Raw genomic sequence first — 21,078 nt, 5'->3', positions numbered from 1 at the left:
ATTTAAAGATTGAAGTTTGATGAAATGGCGTTAATTGATGATAAAAAATAATCAACAAATATCGCTATTTAAAAAAATAATTATGAAAAAAACTATTTTAGGTTTATGAGCTTAGCTCCCTTTGCCTGTCCAATTCTATAAAACGCAGCAAAAAATCTAGTGTTGCAAATGGCATCTGTTTTAAAATTAAAATTAAACTGAAAAATAAAGTTAAACTGAATTACTGAATGGAAGTGATGGTATCAAAGCGTTAATCAAAAAGACACATCGCCAGTAAGTCAAACTTAAATTACTTTTTAAATTTGTATTCAATTAAAGCCTCTTTCTCCCTCCGATTTACACACAGACGAAGTAAATCCAAACAAACGCTTTGCAAATAGCGTGTTTCCTCGTTCGTTTTGTTGGTATTCTTTCATGCGAATCGTATCGTTTTCCCGCAGACATGAGTACAACTGAAATTAATAAAATAGAGTTTGAGGATGAGAAGACGTTGGATAAAAAGGAAATTGAAGCCGAAGAGAAAGAAGTTATGCTAAAAGCCGAAAAGGAAGCGATTGATGATTTTGCGGAACTGAGAGCTGAAGCAGAAGGACCTGTAAAGGCAGCTCTTTCTGGTGATGTTACGGAACAAGGACGCGAAGTCAAGCCGAAATATATACCTATCGGGGCCATCAAAATGCCGGGATTTTTCACGAAAAGTTCTGAAAAATCGAAGGTAAGTTTTGTACACATAGTATGTCTTCTTCTTAGTCGTTTGCACTCTTGGCAGAGTGGTTATGGTCATCAGCTCAGGTAGTGGTGAGTGATAGAAGCTCTTGAAATGTGGCACTGGACAAGAAAATTGCATATATTGTAGACGGAGTTCAGAACGAATCACTAAATTCTACAGTGACATGAAGCAGCCTCCATTGTTCACGGTCGCATTCTCACTTTCTTTGTACATGTGTTGCAATGGGCGGACATTTGAATGCAGTGCCTTGTGGTACAGGGCATGATCGAAGATATAAGACATTGTGGCAGATTACGATGGACTGACCAAATATAAGCTCTAAAGTCTCGTTAACTAGTTCACAAGAAGTGTTATGGTATACGAGGGATGGTGATATACAATGTACAAATTATAAAATTACTGAAACTCTTTGGCTCTTGGTTAATAATAAAAAAAAAAAAAGTGTGTGTGTCCGCTCCGACGCACGACTGGAGTTTACTGGATATAAAAAATTAAACGAAACAATACGAGAAATAGTTCTATATTACGACAACACGATACACTACAGATTATTAACAAATTAACGAGACACAAAACAAACGACTAACAAATATATGAAAATACAATAATGAGAGAAACGCGCGATCAGTACGAGGCTTTGTGGCGGACTGCCGGCGCAGCAGCCCGGCGTCACCTGCGATAACGCATTTCGTGTGACATGCGCAATCAGGCGCATAACGCATTTCGTGTGACATGCTAGTACGATTTTGGTCCCCATAATTTTCATACCCCGGGCCTATATATGTAAATCGATTCTAAAGGAGTAAACTCCAATAACTCACTGACTTAACTTAACTAAATATCTAGGGGTAAAGGCCAAATTTAAGTAATTTTACAGCAGAGCCATTTAAAGCTTAAAATTTGGATAAAATGTTATAATAAAAAAACTTCTTAGGCTATTTCAATGGAGTAAACTTAATTGAGCCTTTCACACCTCAATATGTGCTTGGAACAATAACACATGAGTGCTTAAATTTTTTTAAGTATCCTTTAAACCATGTTGATAACTACATAATGTGTATACTGTTTAACATCCAATAGTTCTTTAAAGTAAAAAAAACCTAGCCTAGCCTTATGATGTCTTGTCTCACAGCTGTAAATTATTTTTCTTACAGTTCTTGCATACATATAATATAATTTATAATTTCACAATATTTTTTCTTGATTGCATGTATAATTAACACTCCTCCATCTGTCTTAATTTTTTATTCTTAATCATTACTACTTCTATAGCCAATTGCTCTTAATCTATTGGTTTCCATTACTTGGGCCGTCACTACCTGTGAAATATAAGAATGATATTTATATACAAAAGAATACAAATGTCTCTCGATTGTTTTGTCAGTATTTTGATAGGGATACTCATAATGTCTTTGTCACTGATATATTGAATAGATCTTGAGCAATATTGGAATTTCAAAAATAGCTTCAAACCTGGATTAGATAGAAATCACTCGACTTCTTTAATAATTTAAGCAATGCTGATTATATTTTAGAAAGGGATCGCACTAGAGAAACAAGTGAAAGATGAAGTTACAAGGTAGCACAGTACCTTGTATATTGAATCTTTATCCTTGTAATACTTGTATATGCATCTTGAAATAATATTCCTCCAGATGAATAAATATAAGTACTGATATTACAAATACTGAACAATCAAGACTTATTAATTAAAACACAAGTTGCAGTCATACAACCATATCAGAAGTTAATTATTAATTATTTAAAGCCTTCACTACATGAAATGTTGAGGGGTGGTTTGCAAATTATTACATACCTGGTATTTAATTTTGTAGAATTTTAATTTAATATATACAGCTGCACATACCGTGCATAATGTGGTTTTTTCACCATCATATCTCATCAGGGATTATATTTACCTGACTTAGTGTATATTGGAGTAACAAAAGGGAAAGCACTGTATAGTAAAAGAAGATGCCTGGGCAAGTCTTGTCCTTATTCATTTATTCATCCAAGCTACTTACAATAGATAAAAAAAATCCTTTTGAAATGCGTTAGAAATTATATGTATGTTTTTCAAGCCTTGTTCACTTTGAATATTTTTTTTTATAATAGGTAAAATTTTTAAATAAACGATAGTCAGACCAGTGTTATTCAATAAAATTCCTCTAACATAGCTAGCTGTTCACATATTAATCCATTAGAATTCATAACACAGTATATTTTCTGATACTGTATCATCAATAGATTTATTTTGCAATGATTGCAGGATGAAGAAGAAATTCAGAAAGAAACAGATATCTGCAAGACTGATGAAACTTCGAAACCAAAAGGTCATCATTTGAAATTCTTGCATTCTTGTCCGTTGACTAAATTTATGCATCATCCAAAGAACGAAAATGGTTAGAGTTTATGTAAATTACAATTATCTTTGAGTGCTAAGATTATCTGTCTGTGTGTTTTTTCTTTTATTAAAGATATATGATTATGATAAAATTAATATATATGGTTATGATTAAACATTTATTAAGATGTATGTATTGATCCATTTCACCGTCCAATAACATTGTTGCACATATGCTGTGAACACAATGTAATGATTGGAGTTAAATACTATATCTTGAAAAATAAATAGACACTAGTAGCATCAAATTAGAATATTTGAATATTTTGTGTTTCAATAGAACAATTTGTATCTGTTTTTAGGATATAAACACTGGCATAGTCACATTGATCAATATGAGTACATTGGGAGTCTTATCCTTATTACAACAACTTTAAAATAGGCTGCCATGAACAAACATTTGGTCTGCCAACCAATATTCAATGCATCTAAAATTGAGACTATGATCCAGTTCATGATCAATAAAAATTCAATAACATATTAACTGAAATTACAGATGAACACAAAGAACAGCAAAAAACCAAAAGAAGTATATTTAATATCAGATATCCAAATTTTTTCAAAAAACGTTCGCCGAGTACTGCCGAGGCCACACTAGCTTCAATGGAAACTTTGGATGATAAAATGGATACATCTAATGATGGATTGGAAAATGTAAAACTGGAACCTATGGTAAATACTGTCAAAATATAGATACAGGCAGGCAAACAACTACTCACCTGATCATAATTTTTTAATTTCATTATATTGTTAATTATTTATTCGGTTTGTATAGTTTAGTTGTATACAGCAGAAAGGAAACCGTAGTTTAAAATAATTATTCGAGAAGAATTATGAGCGCCATGAAAAAGAAAAAGTAATAAAAAATTACAAAAGCTTGTTGCGCCTTGAAAATTTTCAGAATAAAGCAAACAACGACAACTTCTGTTCTAATTAAATTATATGTAAAGAAAGTTTAAAATTAGTTTTATGGTTTAATTTCGAATACATTGCAGTTTCCGTGATAACGTATTACTTCGTCGGAAATCGTATTATTTATAATGGCAATAAAAACACGAATTTAAACCGTAAAAACAGTTTTAATTATGTCTATGACTCGCGAAAATGGAAATAAATACTATATGAAAAGAAGAATTCATATAGTCCTGTCTCAAACTCCGAAACTTGAATTTAAAATGATTTTTATAAATACATCAGCTTCTTTGTGGTTTTTGACAGAAAGTTTTTTCTTTTTTTTTTTTTATTGCTCAGGCGGGTGGACGAGCTCACAGCCCACCTAGTGTTAAGTGGTTACTGGAGCCCATGGGCATATACAACGTAAATGCGCCACCCACCTTGAGATATAAGTTCTAAGATCTCAGTATAGTTACAACGGCTGCTCCACCCTTCAAACCGAAACGCATTACTACTTCACGGCAGAAATAGGCAGGGCGGTGGTACCTACCCGCGCGGACTTTCAAGAGGTCCTACCACCAGTAAAAGTTTTCTGTATGTCCAAAAATATCGAAAAAATTGGCGTTAACCATTAAAACCATTTAAAGTTACAATTTTTTTAAACAAAAATAAATAAAAGAAGCAAACCAAAACATATCGAATTGGGGACTGTAAACTGACAGAACATAAAATATTTGTTGTAGTGTCATCATCCAGGCCGGTAACAGGGTTATACGTTGAACGTTCGATTTTCGTTACGATTCACGCGTAAATTCGTTATAAATAAACAATATATAACATTCTAATTTATTTAACAGGATCCTGAAGATGGCAAAGTGGCCACTAAACTTCCCTTGAAAGAAAGAATTCGACAAAAGAAATTTATCATTGGTAAGTTTTATCTTATCATAATTAAATTGGGATTAGTAATTGGAAACCTGCATACTGACCACCTAATTGAAGTGGTTACAGTGGCGCTCGTAGACAACAGCAGTCCTAGCTTCTGTGTACTGCAAAGGAAACTTTTCAAACCTTGTGTGATTAATAATACTGATATAACAGTTATCCCGATAACACCAACAATCCTCACTTTCTCTGTCTGATGCTAATATGACTTACCTTGTCATTTGCTATTTTATTTAGACGACATTGTGGTTTGCATTGTGGCGCTCTTAGTGGCCATGTCGGTGATCATTGGAAGCTTGATTGGAGCTTGTGTCGGACCGCCAGTTGAACGACCTTTGCGTTTGGGACGTTATATCACCGCGTCTACCGGCTGCGGACCCGTGGAAGGGTATGTTTACACATTCATCTTTTTTCATATCTGGATAATGTTATTACATTATGTTCACTAACAATTTTTTTTTTCTTTCAGAATATTGGATGAAGGTGTTTACAAGTTCTACAGCATTCCATATGCAGTTCCTCCAATAAAAGAGAAACGGTTTACCTACGCACAACCATTAAACAATTTATCGCTATGTTGGAATGAAACTTATCAATGCCACGTGCCTGGGCCACTCTGCGTTCAGTTTCTGGAGAACGGCACTATTACTGGCGAAGAAGACTGCCTCACGCTCGACATTATGACGCCTCACGTCAGGTACGACTCACCGTTGCCCGTAGTTGTACTCATCGGGGCTAACACACTTGCTGGCGGAATAAGCCCAGCTCAACCATCAGCTTTGTATGCTCGGACCGAGGAAGTTATTTTTGTGCGCCCCAACTTTAGACTAGGATCTTTCGGTTTTTTATCTCTCAATATACTATCCAAGTCAAAATACCCGCATACCTCTGGCAACTACGCTCTTAGCGATTTGCTGGCTGCACTTCGTTGGATCCATTTAAACATTAATCATTTTGGAGGAGATCCAGAAATGGTAACCTTACTTGGTCATCGAGCTGGAGCGACATTAACTGCCGCTTTGACGACAGTCTCCGGAGCGCACAAGCTGTACACCAGAGTTTGGCTGTCTTCACCTTCTGTAATATTTCCCGGAGAAGTTCTAGAGCAGTCTCAGAAGAACAACGAACAATTCAGGCAGATGAGTAAATGTAATGATGCGGATTGTCTGAGACGTGTGTCCAAAGAAGAGCTGTTGGCGCTCACGCCTGATACCTGGTTCGGAAATAATTTTGAGACGTTGCCCCGGACTGACGAAATTCAACGGTCTTGGTTAGTCTTGGACGGAGAGATGTTACGTATTCACGCGTACGAAAGTTGGCTCGATCAGAAGACTGCAAAACAATCTGGTAAAGTAAAAGTTTTCAAACCGATGGTCTTCACCACGACCCTGCATTCCGGCCACTCAGTTACTCTGAAAAACAAACACGTCAAGTGGACACCGGAGATCGTAGAAAAAATCGTTAACGACAGCGTCATCGGGGAGAAGAACTTGACCGCCGCCGTATTCACACATTTTAATAAGACTTACGAGGGTCTAGTAGAACTGATTTCGTCTGTCCGAACTCTGTGCCCGCTGGTGAGCCTGGCGCGGCTGCGGCTGTCGGTCCCGCTGTACGTAGTGCGGGGCGCGAGGCGGGGGGCGGAGGGGTCGCCTGGGCTGGCCGACGTCAACGCGGACGTCAAAGCAATTCTCGGTACTTTTGATTCCGAGATGCCCGAACAGCGTAGATTCATGGCAGTCATCCAACACCTGTTCTACCATTACGTCGGGCACGGCAAGCTGTCCGGTCCCGAGCCGGGCCTCGTTGCGATTGGCCAGGACCTGCTTCCTCAGCCCAGCCTTCCCGCGTGCGATCTACTCATCCGAGAGGACATCGTCCCGCGATACGCTCACGTCGATTAGCGAGCGGGAGCCGTACGTGTATTACGCGATGTTGTAGAATAATAAGAAAAGGAAATGTGGCCATTTTAATGTTTAGATTAAATAACGAACCCCACGATTTTTTAATAACTTTTGTAACGTTTTTGTATGTCGTGCACGTGTTTAGTAGATAATTCGTGTTTTATGATGTGTTGTGTTAGCGCATAGATTAAATAAGTAACTGCCGATGATCAAATCCAAAGATTACAATGCTCTCAATTAGCAATTTTACTTACTCATATTATAAGGAATATTTTATCAACTACTTTGTGTGAGAATAAATTAGGTCCTAAGTTTATGGTGATTATATTCACTTGCTTTTATAATTATTATTAATGTAATTTTCTAAATATTTTTAATGTTATTTAAGGTTTGTGACTGGCTTAAGTTTGTAATGTTTGTAATCGATATTTTCGCCTTAAATTTGAGATTAAGTCTGATTATTCCAAAGAGATTTTAACTGTTTAGCTTTAACTGTGTTCACTGTGATTTGTGATCTCTGTGTTATTTGTGATCTCTGTGTAATTTGCTAGTTACGTTGATTCAAATAAGAAACAGCAAAATTAAAAATGTAACTTTAAATTTATTACCAAACCGCTTGTATTTGCTTAAATTGCTTGTATTTTTAAGTTGTTACACGCAAATAGGCAGCACTATAAAACGTAATCATATTCTTTCGGTTACATGAAACTGTTTATTCGATGTCTAGACTGTGTTTTGTGTTTTTACTGTAATTGTTTTCGAAAACGACGACCTATGCCAAGTACGTCTTGGCGGTTTCAAAAGTTAATATTATGTTCTAGGTTTGACGCATGGCATGATGAGGTAAACCTTCTATGTTTTTTACATTGCAATGTTACAAGTAATCTATGACGGCTTCGAGGGAGCAAGAGATGAGGGGACAGGCACCTTCATTTTTCATAGTCTGCTCATATATTAAATCATTTTTAATTAATTTAGAAAATTTTTCATTTTGAGCTTACTACTTTGTTCCGGTTTGAGAATTATTCTAATACACCCTGTATAACATGGTGAGGGATCCTTACTTATACATCCTCGGTTCGGTCAATCTTTCCAAGAGGTAAAATTGAGAATAATAAGTGAATATTTGTAAAGTGCATTGTGGTGTATGATATTCAAGGGCGTAAAACAAAAGTACGGAATTTTATATTAAAAAAAAATCAAAATACAAAGCTCAATGATATTGTTATTTAAAAAAAATTAGAAAATCAAACAATCCCAACATTAATCATTATTAACTACTAGGCCTAAAATTAAAAAAAAAACTGCAATGTAAATCTCAAAAGGTCTGGCGGAAGACTGATTGTTACGGAAATCTCCTCACGTTCGCATGCTGTAAACATATTGATTGGATAGTATTTTAATTGTCCAATGTATATAATTTGCAAGGTTTTGTAAATCCAGATAAATAAAATTGAATTCTAATCTTGGATATTTTTATTAGTACTCTTTTTATTATAAATGAAAGGCTTTAATTGGTTGATTGTTGCTGAAAACTTTTTGTCTTGTATTTTTTACATTGAATTGTTATTGCAGGTGAACGAACTCAGACCACCACCAGATGATAAGTTGTTACCGGAGTTCATGGAAAACACATTATGAATACTTGGTGGCATAAGATATTTAAGTTTTTTTTTTTATCGCTTAGATGGGTGGACGAGCTCACAGCCCACATGGTCCTAAGTGGTTACTGGAGCCCATAGACATCCACAACGTAAATGCGCCACCCACCTTGAGATATTAAGTTCCAAGGTTTCAAGTATAGTTACAACGGCTGCCCCACCCTTCAAACCGGCAGAAATAGGCAGGGTGGTGGTACCTACCCGCGTGGACTCCTAAGAGGTTCTACCACCAGTAATGACGCAAATTATAATTATGCTGATTTCATTTTTATTACACGATGTTCTTCCTTGTTGAGTACGTATTCCATTAGAAAAATAGGTACCCGCCTGGGATTCGAACACCGGTACATCGCTCAACACGAATGCACCGGACGTTCTTATCCTTTAGGCCACGACGACTTCAAACTGGGTTATGTCTACGGCTTAGTTCGCTCGTCGAATTCCGGAATTGGAGAATGCACCAAGACATGTTTCGGTCGACGGCGACTTTACGTAGTTCCGTCGCCTGGATCGAATATCTAATTAGCAATGGCCACGATAAATGGGTTATCGCGTCCCGCCGCGTTGTTGCGATAGCATTCTGCCGCTACCTTAAGATACTTACTAGATTAAGTGTATAATCTATGCTTACTAGTTCTAAATTTAGAATGTCATGAAGATCGTAATTTTTTATGTACCACAGCTGCTGTATTGCAGAAACGATATTCGAAGACTTGATGATAATGTACAATACGGAGCGCTTGGGCGAACACTACACTTGCATAAGTCTTGACGGAACATATGCAAATTTTGTAGTCACCATGTTACGAAGGGGCAATTTACTTCGCTTGCAGATCATGGGGTAGAGTAGATCGAGTAGGACGCGGGTCGGTCGCGTACTATTTCGTTGTGGGTGCCGAATATCATCACTCTGTCCGGGGTGACGCCTAGATACTTGGAGAGTCAGGCCATTGGGTGACCAAAGATTTTTATAGAGGAAATGAAGTTACCGGAGTGGTGCCGGGAGGGCGATCCCTTTTGATCCTGGTAATATAACTGCGTTTTTGTCGTATTCATTGGATGGAATTTCAAAAACATTAATATACGAGTAAAAATGATTAGAATAAAATAAAATGACAACTAGTTTTTTAATAATTTATCACACCAAATAAATTAAACTAACAAATAAAAACTTAATTTTAAGCTAATGCAGTCTATAAAGGCACAATTGACAAACAAAACACATTTTTCGATAAATAGCTTGTAACTATAATAAATAAATAAAAAACTTTTCCTACTTAAGTGTAGTTTTAACACGTTGTCTCTAATTTCAGTTTAAAACAGGTCGATTAATAAATTACACATTGAGTAGGTAGATAAAAATATTTTTGAGTTTTTCTTAACATTAATAAATTTTGAAGTCATAATGGAAATAAAAATAAGTCAGATAAATAATAAAGAAAAAAAATAGATTAAAGATTTCGTTCTCTCAATGGAGATATTGTTTGCATATTTTCTTTGCCGACTTTGAGTGATTTTCGCAAAACTGATGGAGATTTCGGAGTGTATTGAGATTGTTCCAAATCTTTTTTCAACTTGTCAATAATGGAAGATTGTTTAGCAACAGTCATTGTCAATTCTTCATTTTCTTGGCGCAGCAGTGATAATTCGACAACCAATGATTGCTGATCTTGTATCTGAAAAGTTAGTATTATCTTTATTTTTTTTTAACCAAAATAAGAAGATAAACCACAAAAATTGTCGTTAAACCAGAAGATGGTCGAGAATTGCCAAATTATTTTTAACGATCCTAATTTTACTTAAAATCCTTGAAAAGTAGTAGCTAACTAATTAATCTAACAACAAAAAGAGGTTTTTCAAAAATGCCACCTTGGCTAATATATTTTACCTGTTGCTGATATCGTTCATTTTCATTCTCTAAGCGCGACAAATCCGCAGCGGCTTGCGCGAGCAACACTCGTGATTGTTCTGCGGCCGCAGTGGCCTGGCCTGCATGCTCTGTAGCCATTTCGCACAATACACGCTTTTTCTCGACCTTGAAAAGTGTAATTATTAATATTTTTTTGTAATACACACATCGTCTTCTCGCATTAAAACTGTATAATCTCAAAACTTACTAATTTTACAGGAGTGTTTTAAAGGTTTAACATGTAATTTTTTTAATATTAATCATATTTGCAACAATTTTTTTTTTTTACCAGTTACATCATGTCTTTTAAAGTAAGATAAACGTATGTATTAATTTTGTTAATAGCCGTCAAAACATAGGTAAACTAAAAAAAAACACAAACTAAATTACGCTCTTTTGACAGTATTTATGAGAAAAATACTGGTGATACCAAATGTTTAAGCATATTAACTTAATTTCGAATATTTTTGGAAATTGTACACTTTTAATGCGAAAAGGCGACATATGCTTTATTCTGCAGCCTATTTATACTAAATAAATATACCTCTTCTCGAAGAAATTTAATTTGTGAATTTGATTCCTTTTTCAATAGTTCAACATCTTCAATGAGTTCATTTTTTATGGTTCCAAGTTCTCTGTATGCTTCTTTCTCGACATTTTGTAAACTTTCTATTAAGGTAACATTATGTTCCATAATACGAGTGTGTTCTTTGGTAAGGGCTGCTTTTGATTTTAGAATGTTAACTAGTGCTTCTTTATACTCATCACACTCTCTGACAGTGTTGTTTAGAGTATTTTTATACGTAGTTAATTCATTTTCTAACACTTCTTTTGCACTTGTTAACATCTGTACTTGGTCTTCCAATTGTTCTAATTCACTGTCAGATTCTCGCAATCGCAATGTTAAAACGTGTACAATATCTCTTGTTACTGACAAAGATGTTTCAAATTTGTTTTTCTCTTTGATAGCTTTTTCCACTGCAAGATTTAATTTATTCTTTTCATTTTCATAGTTAATAGTTTTCTCAATTAGCTCATCTTTTAAAGTCTTTATTTCTTCAATAAAATTAAACTTTTCAGTTGACAATTCATCTTTACAATTTTTCAAATTGTTCAATTCCTGTTTCAAATCGGAATTCTGATTGTTGGTTAAATCTAAAGTATATTTTAACTCTTTTATCTCTTGTTCCAAATATTGTATAGTTTTCTCTTGCTGCGAGCAATGCTCTTGAATGCTTTGGCTCCGCTCCTCAAACTGTATTTCACATATTTTAAGTTTTTCACTAGCAGATTCCTCAATTTGTTCAAGTTTCGCTTTCATTTCCTGTTCTTTAATAATCAATTGACTATGGAGTTGTTCTAAAGCCTCACATTTCTCTTTTAACATTTGGTTTTTCAAGGATTCAATTGATGCATTATGTTTTGTTTTAAGATTTTCTTGATCAACTTTACATTTACTGATAATGGCTTGTTTTTCTTCATCCAATTTAGTCTTTAGAGCTTCCAATTCTATTTTGTACTCTCTCCTGATACTTTCATTAGCTTCCAGTGCCAAAGCATGGTGTCCCTTAACCATCTCCAATCTCTGCTGTGTTTCAGCTAATGTTAATTCATTGCTTGTTAATTTTTCTTGTAAATCTTTACACAAACTATCTCTTACAGTGATCACTTCTTCCAGTGATGACAATTCCATCTGCTTATCATACACTTCATTGTCAAGTGCTTCACATTTTTTTTCAAGTTCAATAATCCTACTTCTCATATCATTTATCATGGCAGAAACTTTCTCAGCGTCTGTACCTTGAACAGCATTATGTTCCGTGTGGCAATTTGTGTTATTAATTCTAAGCTTAGAAAGTTTTCTGTCAATTTCATTGAAATCAATATTGTTATGAGATTGCCTAAATTTAGTTGCAAGTTCTTTTAAAATTTCTTGAAGTTGAGCTATCTCATTTTTGTAATCTTCTATTTGCTTGTTATACTCACATATGGTTTGGTCCTTATTTCTGAAATAAAATAGTATTTAATTATACTAAATAAATTTTAAGATCAAGTGAATTTATCAGCTAATTGAAATAATTATTTACAAGACTCACCTTATTTCAACATCTTGTGCTTGAACTAATTCATCCTGTGGTAATATTTTATTTTTGGGACATGTTAATGTTTTCTTAATGCTGCTGTTAGGAGCTTTGGTAATTTTGAAAGCTTTGGGCTGAAATTAATTAACTCGCTTATAATTTATATTATGTTTGTTCATATTTTATACACAGCAATTGACGACTTTTTCATACATTTCATTATAAAGACTGAACCCACAACTGCATGTGCACAGTAATGTGGTAATATTGTCACTAAGTTAAAAAACAATTACTACCTAGCCCATTGTCAAAAATTCTTTTAAATACAGTGAATAAGTACATGAGCTAGGGCATATAATGTTACAATTACTACAATTAATATTGAGCATTAAAATAATGCTGACAGTACCTTTTTTCCCTACATATTTACTGGTAGTTTAAGGGGCTATTCCAGCTTCTCGCAAACATGTTATAGTACCATATAGCTATCTACTCGTAGAAGAAATTTATAATAATTTTGCAAAGGAGTAGGCCAAGTATGTGGTATTTACATGTTTGTACCAAACAGGGAATTTGCAATAAAAACATAATGTAAAAAAGTTTAAACAGTACTTACTGTGGCAAATTTTAATGATTTGCTACTTTGGACACTACTACATTGAGACTGCCCATCGACTGGTCTAATAGAATTGAGTGTGTTACTGCGACTTTTGCACAAACTTGATGATGTCTTCGTATTAATTTTAGTACTTTCACTATCTAATTTCTTATGTACATTTGTCTTCTTTTGATTTTTCTGGGCAACTGGAATTTTAAAGCACTTTTAGAAACAGGAATCAATAAATTTATGGCTTTAACAAAATAAATTACAGTACATTTATCACACTCGCTGGTCTAGCTTAGTAGGTTGGATCGCTCTACTACCGAGTCCAAGTTCGATTCCCAGTCTGAGTCAGTAACTTTGTTTATTCGTGATACATATTCTTGACTTATAAATGTGTTTCCGGTGCCTATGGTATAGTAGAAAATTGTATCCGGGGACCGTTAAATGTGGAAAGTTTATTAGTTCTATTCATTATTAAACTGTAGTGAATAAACTTACCAAGTGGTTCAAACCGCTTAGCTTTTGAAAACATGCTGAATATATTTGAAGAATCGCGTTCTTCGGAAATAGTTTTCCGGAACGACGAGAACGATCTGTTAATGTATTAAATTATTAATGAATAAAATAGATTTCGTATTACATATGTATTTAATTAACTGTTTAATATATGGACAGTTAATTATAATACCTAGCTTATAAAGTTAAGAGAAGGAATTTGACTTGGACCGAAACCGAGAACTGAACAGAACTGCGATGTGGCGCGGGAAACTGGACGGTTGGTTTTATGCATTGACGCTTGGTAATAATAAACAATAATATCTATTCAACAAACGAACAGCTGCAACGAACCGTTAAAATACGTTCCGTGCCACGCAGAATCATAGATTTTAAACAATAAACGAGATTTAAAATCAGAAATCTAAGTCAAATTATTCGACTGTTTGATTTTGAATTCACTTTACATTACACATACATAGGGCATAATAATGTAAATCCTTTGATAGGGCATAAAATACTGCGTGGCAGCATCAAAATTTGAAATTAAATTTTTTATGTTATAAAATATTTAACTAAAGAGTTCATCATTTTTATCTGCAACATTTCGAATTTCGTTTTAACGTGCTTAAGTTAGAATTAGCGTCAATAAGGCAGCGTCATTGGCGAGCAGTTAAAATAGCCCCTTAGGCTACGAGCGAATAGGTGGGAGAAACGGCCGATGGGGGATGCAATTATATAGATAATATGTATTTTGAATTGAATTACAGTTGATTCCGGTATTGTTTATGTAATATTCCATTTCGATAAATCCTCTCTTCTCCCTCCCGTCGTGGCCGCCGGTAACTACATTCCTGATCCTGCGGACCGAATGGTAAACAGTCGACGTCACCCAAAACACGTCATCTCGGATCCTCCCGATCCACCAACGGTGCAGGTACTCCAAGCACCGGTCATCGTTCTCGTCGAACCCGTCGAAGGGCTCGACGAGTATATTAACCCACAGACACAGCCCACTGAGTTTCTCACCGGATCTTCTCAGTGGGTCGCGTTTCCGAGCCGGTGGTAGATTCTGCGAAGCACGGCTCTTTCGAGGGTTCGGGTTAGCAACAACGTCAGGTTTGAGCCCCGCGAGCTCACCTACTCGGTCGGTGACGCTGATATGGTCTTGAGAGAATATCAGCTTAGGTAAGAAAAAAAATGTAAAATTGTAATTACGTACATTTGTGTTATGTTGTGGCGCCACGTGTCTGGTTGTAGTGTTGACCGCGGGAACCCCCTACTCTGACGGGTTTTGACCCCGGACGGAGATCGGACGTCGGGTGTAAGAGTGCAGGGGAGTTGTTTAGTGCGGTAGAGCCCTAAAATTCCTTGGGCCCGCGGTCTGCTCCCAACACCTTGCAGATCGTCAAGTCCCACATACCCCGCGCGCCCCCAAGGCGCGGGAACCTCGTAGGAGGTTCGGCCTCCGCGCCGAAAAAAAAAAGGTAGTGAGTTTGCGAGGTGTATTAGTTGTTTATTTGAAAAGAACCTATAGGTAGTCAAGCAAGAATGATTATTATTAAAATGGCTACATCAAATTTTGCCGATTCATGTTCATTTTACCAACACTGAGTTTTATTTTATTTATTTAGTAGTTATTACTATTTAATTAGTACCATAAGGACGGGGTAAGATTATTAACTTGCGACCATGAGTGTGTGAAAACGATTTGTAAAAGACATAGACAAAGATAAGTTGTTCAAATTGGAATTGAGATATTTGTACGAAATTGAAAAGAAAAAGCTTTTATCATAGTTATGACATATATATCTTTTAATGAAAAACTCCCTTTTTATTACCATTCTAAACACTTTTTTTAAATAACATTTAAACACACCAAGGAGGTAGAACTAGGTAAACCCAGGACTGAAGTAATATGTTCCTACTAAGGATTCTTAAGAAAAGTCATCATGGTCAAGAGGATAAGATACCCAACGCATTCCTAAAAGCTACATTATTATGCTAATCACACTTCCTACAAACTCAAAGTAGGTATCAAAAGACTATTTGGAATGCAAGCTCACATCCTACATGGCATTAAGGGTTACTTACTGGTGACCTATTACAGGAATTGAAGTCAAGACACAATCGTTAGCAATAATTTTTTTTATGTATATTGGAAATTTTTGTATTTTCGTTTAAAAACATCTTGACATTAAAGTACAAAAAGACCATAATTGAACAGAAAAGAGTGTTAATTAATGAAATTAAATTAAATGTATGTCAAAAACTTTATTGGAAAAATATCAACTAATTACATAGAGGGTGGTGGTGGGGGCACTGGTAATAATGGTGGTGGCGGTGGTACTCCCAACATCGGTGCTCCAGGAGGTGGAGGCAACCTCATGCTATGACCCTCCCACATTTTGGGATGGGGGGGAGGCATGCGTAACTGATCCATCTTAAATGCAAACTGCAAAAAGAACTGCTTTGTGTCCTTGTTCCAATGAGTCCAGAATTTTGAATCATGCTTTTCAACTTCTCTGCTAGGGACTTTAAATGCAATAGTTTCATAAGGCTCTGCTGCAAATAACAAATACTGCCATCTGCGGTCTGGAGGCTCAATCTTCTGTTCATAAGCAGACATAAATCTATGTCTAGGTATAACACCCTCTGCAATCTCTAAAAAAAATATTACACAGCATTTGAATATCTGTTCCTCTTTTTAGTATGGTTAATAAGAATTATTTCATCTAAATGACTTAAAATAAATTTTAAAGAGTAAAAGATTAGAAATATAATAATTGTAAAAGAAAACCTATTTAAACTACTTTTATTTCAATTTCACTTTTCATAATCATTGAAATGACTGTACCTGGATAATCTACTTGGAAGAGCAAGCTCTGCTGTCCAGTTTCAGGATCTTTCTGTTTTGTTACTCTGTAACCAGGTCTACCAATCTTCACAAATTTCTTAGGTTCAATTCTAGGTTTTTCCGGGGCAAGCTGTTGAGGCGCTTCTTTGGCTTCCTTTGCAGCTCTACGTGCCAAATTGGCTTGATGCTTCTTCCCTTGCGTGTGAGCCAAATAACTTCCCTCATTGTTATGCAGGGTTAAACAAAGTTTACATTCATAGGACCCTAAAAATGAAGTTTACGTTTGTGAAGTGAACGAGGTTAACATGTTGAAGTTATAACTAACGTTTATTACTCACCTAAATGATTTTTCATAAAATATGGATCTTTGTTTAAATCTATTGTTTCTAGTGCAAGCTGTCGTAATCTCTCCCGCCGGTCTCTGTTACTTTCCGACCATGACGCTACACCTCCTCCACCAGTTTTACCGCCAGGGCGATTTTGAAAATCCATTTTAATTAAAAGTAACACTTATTTTAAGCTTAGAATATTAATTGTCCAGTTGACAAAGTAGTTAAACTTTGACATTAAATTAAATTGAAATTCGTAGTCTGCTCTGTAATTAATATAACCTAACATGACATTTGATGACATGAATTGATTTTTTTTAAGGGATTTTATGACCTGGTTACTAAGACCTTTAGGTCAAGTCTTATTTTAATTTTAATGAAAACTTTTCTCTATATGGGCCGTTTTCCAATTACAGCACAAGAGCGCATTATACGGCATAATGCTCAACTAAGCTTCCGCATAATTCGGCATTGTGCGTCACTGAGTCGGATTATTCTGTGTAATTAGAAAACTACCATTAAATAATGGTAAATGGAAAACGGCCATGAAAAATGATATTATGAAATGAAATGAAGTTGATTATTAAGAAGCATGACATGAATCGAAACGAAACGAAATCTGTAATCTGAGACTTTAATCAATTGGGATGAAAGTAAATGAAGTAACTGATAAATTTTCTTCATTTTTTATGCTACTACAAACGATATGTTGACTACAAGCAAAATCTGCTGTAGTAAGCGCTTAAAGTATGTCTCTTGTACGAGTATGAAAAGTTAGTCGGACACTATTTAATGGAAATAAAACAACATGGATGTAAAACATTTGTAGGTGTTCAATGAAATTAAATGAAATAACCTCATTTCGACGAAACTCACTTTAACACATGCATGCACGCGCGCGCTCATATAAACACACACACAACATCTCATTGAATTTCGTTTCCTTTAGTCATTTCATTCCATTCATTCCAATTTTACATTTCAGTTAATATTCATATTATGTCTTCCCTACAAAAGATTTGGCTGTATGAATTCAAAGTTGATGATTGTCGATTGATTGCTATTTGACAGTTGACAGCTTTCAACAAACTTCCCTTCAATCCCCTTGCTCTTTTCTGTGTTAAGTTAGCCTACAGGTAGTACAGTTTTTCTTATAAAATCGATCTTAAATACATTAATCAGTGCATATTACTTATTATAAGTGTTATAAGTGAAGAAAAAAGTTATTGCGTAATCTTGTGATGAATATATTTCAAGAAGTGCTACGTTTTTTTCACTTGTATGTCTTAACCCAATAATTTGTTGTTTTAGGCGGCTTTCAAGATGTTGATGCCCAAACAAAACCGTGTTGCTATTTATGAGTACCTCTTTAAAGAGGGAGTCATGGTGGCCAAAAAAGACTATCATGCACCGAAGCATACTGAACTAGAGAAGATTCCTAACCTCCAAGTTATCAAAGCTATGCAATCACTCAAGTCCAGAGGTTATGTCAAAGAACAGTTTGCCTGGAGGCACTTTTACTGGTAGATATTTATTATGTTTCATGTGTTGTCTATTATTTGTCGTAATTTTCATAGATTTAATGTAATGATACGATTCTCATAGAATTCTGTATCAACTACACTAATTTAATATAAACACTAATATTTTATACCTTTTAACAATTTGTTGAGAATGTTAAATATTGAGATTAACTTATATCTGTCAATCAATGTCTGTTGTTTAGGTGTGCAATAGAGTACACATTAATAATAATATGAATTGTTTGGCGCATTAAATTAATTTCACTAATAACTTTTTTTTGTCAACCAAAATGACGAATCTGAAAAAAAAGCTGCTTACCTTCAGAGAAATACCAACCTTTAAACATCTGATGTTGTTGATTTTAGACATTTTTGTTTAGATCACTTACCTTTTCAATGGATTATTTAATTCTCATATCGTGTCTTGTGTGGTGTCAACCCGTAATATCAACACTGCATCTCTTCTGGATTTCATAAATTGCAACTTAAGGTTTTAGTGAAAAATGGATATTGGTGTTCTCTAAGTGTTCAATCTGAACTCTACTGGTATTGGGGTATTTTGTAAACCGCCTTTGTATTCCGGCTTCATCTGGGTTCCAGTTTGAGGGGAGGGGGACACCTGTTGCACTATAAAGTTGAGACTGAGCTCATGTCTTAAGGCAAATGGCATTCTTGTTTATATTTATGGGATCTAGTGACCCCTAAACACATCTGGGCACTAAATAAAATCTACTATTTCTTTGTCTAACCTTAATTTTTATAAATATTTTTTCTAAAATTTTCTTCAGGTACCTAACCAATGAGGGTATTGAATACTTGAGAATATTCTTGCACCTTCCTCCTGAAATTGTGCCTGCAACACTTAAGCGCTCAGTACGTACAGAGACAGTACGCCGTGGCCCTGTTGGTCGTCCTGATGCCCCAGCCCGCTCTGCTGAGGACAGATCTGCATACAGACGTACTCCTGCTGCCCCTGGTGTTGCACCTCATGATAAAAAGGCTGATGTTGGTCCAGGCTCAGCTGATCTTGAATTTGTAAGTCCTATATTGTTGTGCCGTATAATTGTAGACTGGATTGAAAAGTTACAAGCACCTGAAACATACAGTAGACTTCAGTAAAATCTACTCCTGTTATCCGACATGCTTATAATATGAAAATACAAATTTATTTTTGTAATTCTTCATTAATGTGTTTGAACTAGTTGTATTGTATGTATATTAACTAAATATGTTGGATTACCTGGTACTCTTTTCGAAAAAGTTTTAGACTTTTTAAGAGGGTCTGTGACAATATTTTATGATCTGAAACAATCCTGAAATATGTTTATCACATAACTACAGGTCCCATCGGGTTAAACCAACAAAATTTGCTTGTTTTGTTGAGAAGAAAGCATGTCTGAAACCAGTTTTGTTGCTTTGTGTTTTATTATATTTAAATATTAATTGCCTAAATTATTCAAAGAAAATATTTCTATTTGCAGAAGGGAGGCTATGGACGTGGCAGGCCTGCTTCATAATTTAAGCAATAAAAAAACTTAAAATAAGTCAATGGTGTTTTTTTGGATGGAACTAAGTTTTGTATTTAAAAATATATATATTTCATAATATCTGATTGTATCTGAAAGTACTCTGATGGTCTGCTGAGCCCTATCTTACTGAACCATTCGGGCCATGAGGATCACCCATCACTACGTAAACACTTCACACGTAACCTACGTAAACAAGCTACAGATTGCAGCTATAAAACAAATCGCGTACGGAAGTGAGCCGCGCGGCCTTTAACTGAGCCAAATGTCTTTGTTTTCAAATCCAATAGAAAGTTTTAGTTATTTTAAAATGTCTTAAGAACTAGGCGCTAAAAGTTGCTAATTGTTACCTTCCGTGCAAATTATCGAATTGAAGTTGATAAAAATTACTAATTCCCTGATTTTGGCTTGGCCTGAATGGTATAGTACACTAGGCCCATTGGTGGGCCACAGCATTCAGCATGTTAAGAAACTAGTGTGAGTTCCTTCTCAATCCTTGTGAGCAATATAGTAGTACTTAACTGCCTCATTGATTTGATTAGTGATTCTTGCATATACCGTGAGCTTATTCTAGTGGTTGCCCGATCACCGTCCTCGTCGAACCCGTCGCTTGTGACGAAGGGCTCGACGAGCGAATTAACTCCGACACAGCCCACTGAGTTTCTCGCCGAATCTTCTCAGTGGGTCGCGTTTCCGATCCAGTGGTAGATTCTGCGAAGCACGGCTCTTGCTAGGGTTCGTGTTAGCATCGTCGTCAGGTTTGAGCCCCGTGAGCTCACCTACAAACGTTAGGGTTACGCTGGAATAGCCTCTCAAGGCTACCAGGTTAGGTAGGAAAAAAAAAAAAAATTGCTGTTCGTTAGTCTCGCTAAAACTCGAGAACGGCTGAACCGATTTGGCTAATTTTGGTCTTGAATTATTTGTGGAAGTCCAGACAAGGTTTAAAAGGTAGATAAATATGAAAATGCTTGGAATTAAATAAAAATAACAATTTTGTTTTTTTATTTCCCCCCCGTCATACGGATTTCTTTGGTTTGTTTTAAGTTTATTTTATACAAAAGCTTAGGTGTTTTATTTAACAATGGAGGCACTACGAAGTCTGACGTGTCAGCTAGTAATTTATAAAAATGTTGTGCGAATTACCCAAAATGTTAAGTGTCAAATAAAAAGGAAAAAACTGCCATGTGCGATCTATTTTTGAGTGCGTCGTAAAAAC

The 21,078-nt window shown here is 35.5% G+C and overlaps 4 protein-coding genes across 12 annotated transcripts; 2 read left to right on the top strand and 2 right to left on the bottom strand.

Annotated features, from left to right (window-relative positions):
• The first annotated feature begins 130 nt into the window (after positions 1-130).
• On the top strand, positions 131-8,341 carry LOC101737688 (neurotactin). Of its 3 annotated transcripts, none has more exons than XM_012691932.4 (7): positions 131-273; positions 441-715; positions 3,000-3,063; positions 3,631-3,806; positions 4,886-4,958; positions 5,211-5,361; positions 5,443-8,341. In XM_012691932.4, exons 2-7 carry the CDS (start codon positions 443-445, stop codon positions 6,875-6,877), a joined length of 2,172 nt encoding a protein of 723 aa, XP_012547386.2. In that variant the 5' UTR covers positions 131-273; positions 441-442; the 3' UTR covers positions 6,878-8,341. The 3 variants fall into 3 exon arrangements, with proteins under 3 accessions (XP_012547386.2, XP_062527751.1, XP_004927921.2); XM_062671767.1 differs by having other exon boundaries at positions 3,000-3,132; positions 5,244-5,361; XM_004927864.5 differs by having other exon boundaries at positions 3,000-3,132.
• A 1,317-nt stretch (positions 8,342-9,658) lies between these two features.
• Positions 9,659-14,131, bottom strand: LOC101737912 (uncharacterized). 2 transcript variants are annotated; one of them, XM_062671769.1, is made up of 7 exons: positions 13,982-14,131; positions 13,631-13,725; positions 13,145-13,332; positions 12,544-12,662; positions 10,992-12,453; positions 10,427-10,573; positions 9,659-10,214 (listed from the first exon to the last, which is right to left on the bottom strand). In XM_062671769.1, the coding sequence occupies exons 2-7, from the start codon at positions 13,662-13,664 to the stop codon at positions 9,990-9,992; spliced, it is 2,175 nt and encodes a 724-aa protein (XP_062527753.1). In that variant the 5' UTR covers positions 13,665-13,725; positions 13,982-14,131; the 3' UTR covers positions 9,659-9,989. The 2 variants fall into 2 exon arrangements, with proteins under 2 accessions (XP_062527753.1, XP_062527752.1); XM_062671768.1 differs by having other exon boundaries at positions 13,821-14,126.
• Positions 14,132-15,886: 1,755 nt separating this feature from the next.
• LOC101738577 (splicing factor 3A subunit 2) lies at positions 15,887-17,262 on the bottom strand. The gene is made up of 3 exons (XM_038014924.2): positions 16,823-17,262; positions 16,485-16,748; positions 15,887-16,291 (listed from the first exon to the last, which is right to left on the bottom strand). The coding sequence occupies exons 1-3, from the start codon at positions 16,974-16,976 to the stop codon at positions 15,924-15,926; spliced, it is 786 nt and encodes a 261-aa protein (XP_037870852.1). The 5' UTR covers positions 16,977-17,262; the 3' UTR covers positions 15,887-15,923.
• A 503-nt stretch (positions 17,263-17,765) lies between these two features.
• On the top strand, positions 17,766-19,880 carry RpS10 (ribosomal protein S10). 6 transcript variants are annotated; one of them, XM_021348999.3, is made up of 4 exons: positions 17,902-18,043; positions 18,125-18,336; positions 19,125-19,371; positions 19,818-19,880. In XM_021348999.3, exons 2-4 carry the CDS (start codon positions 18,137-18,139, stop codon positions 19,851-19,853), a joined length of 483 nt encoding a protein of 160 aa, XP_021204674.1. In that variant the 5' UTR covers positions 17,902-18,043; positions 18,125-18,136; the 3' UTR covers positions 19,854-19,880. The 6 variants fall into 6 exon arrangements, with proteins under 6 accessions (XP_062527628.1, XP_021204674.1, XP_062527629.1 ...); XM_021349000.2 differs by having other exon boundaries at positions 17,921-18,035; NM_001044059.1 differs by having other exon boundaries at positions 17,923-17,949.
• Positions 19,881-21,078: the final 1,198 nt, after the last annotated feature.

This window comes from Bombyx mori, chromosome 13 (genome assembly GCF_030269925.1).
Source record: "Bombyx mori chromosome 13, ASM3026992v2".
NCBI classification, from domain to species: Eukaryota; Metazoa; Arthropoda; class Insecta; order Lepidoptera; family Bombycidae; genus Bombyx; species Bombyx mori.
This window is presented reverse-complemented; position numbering and strand designations above follow the sequence as displayed.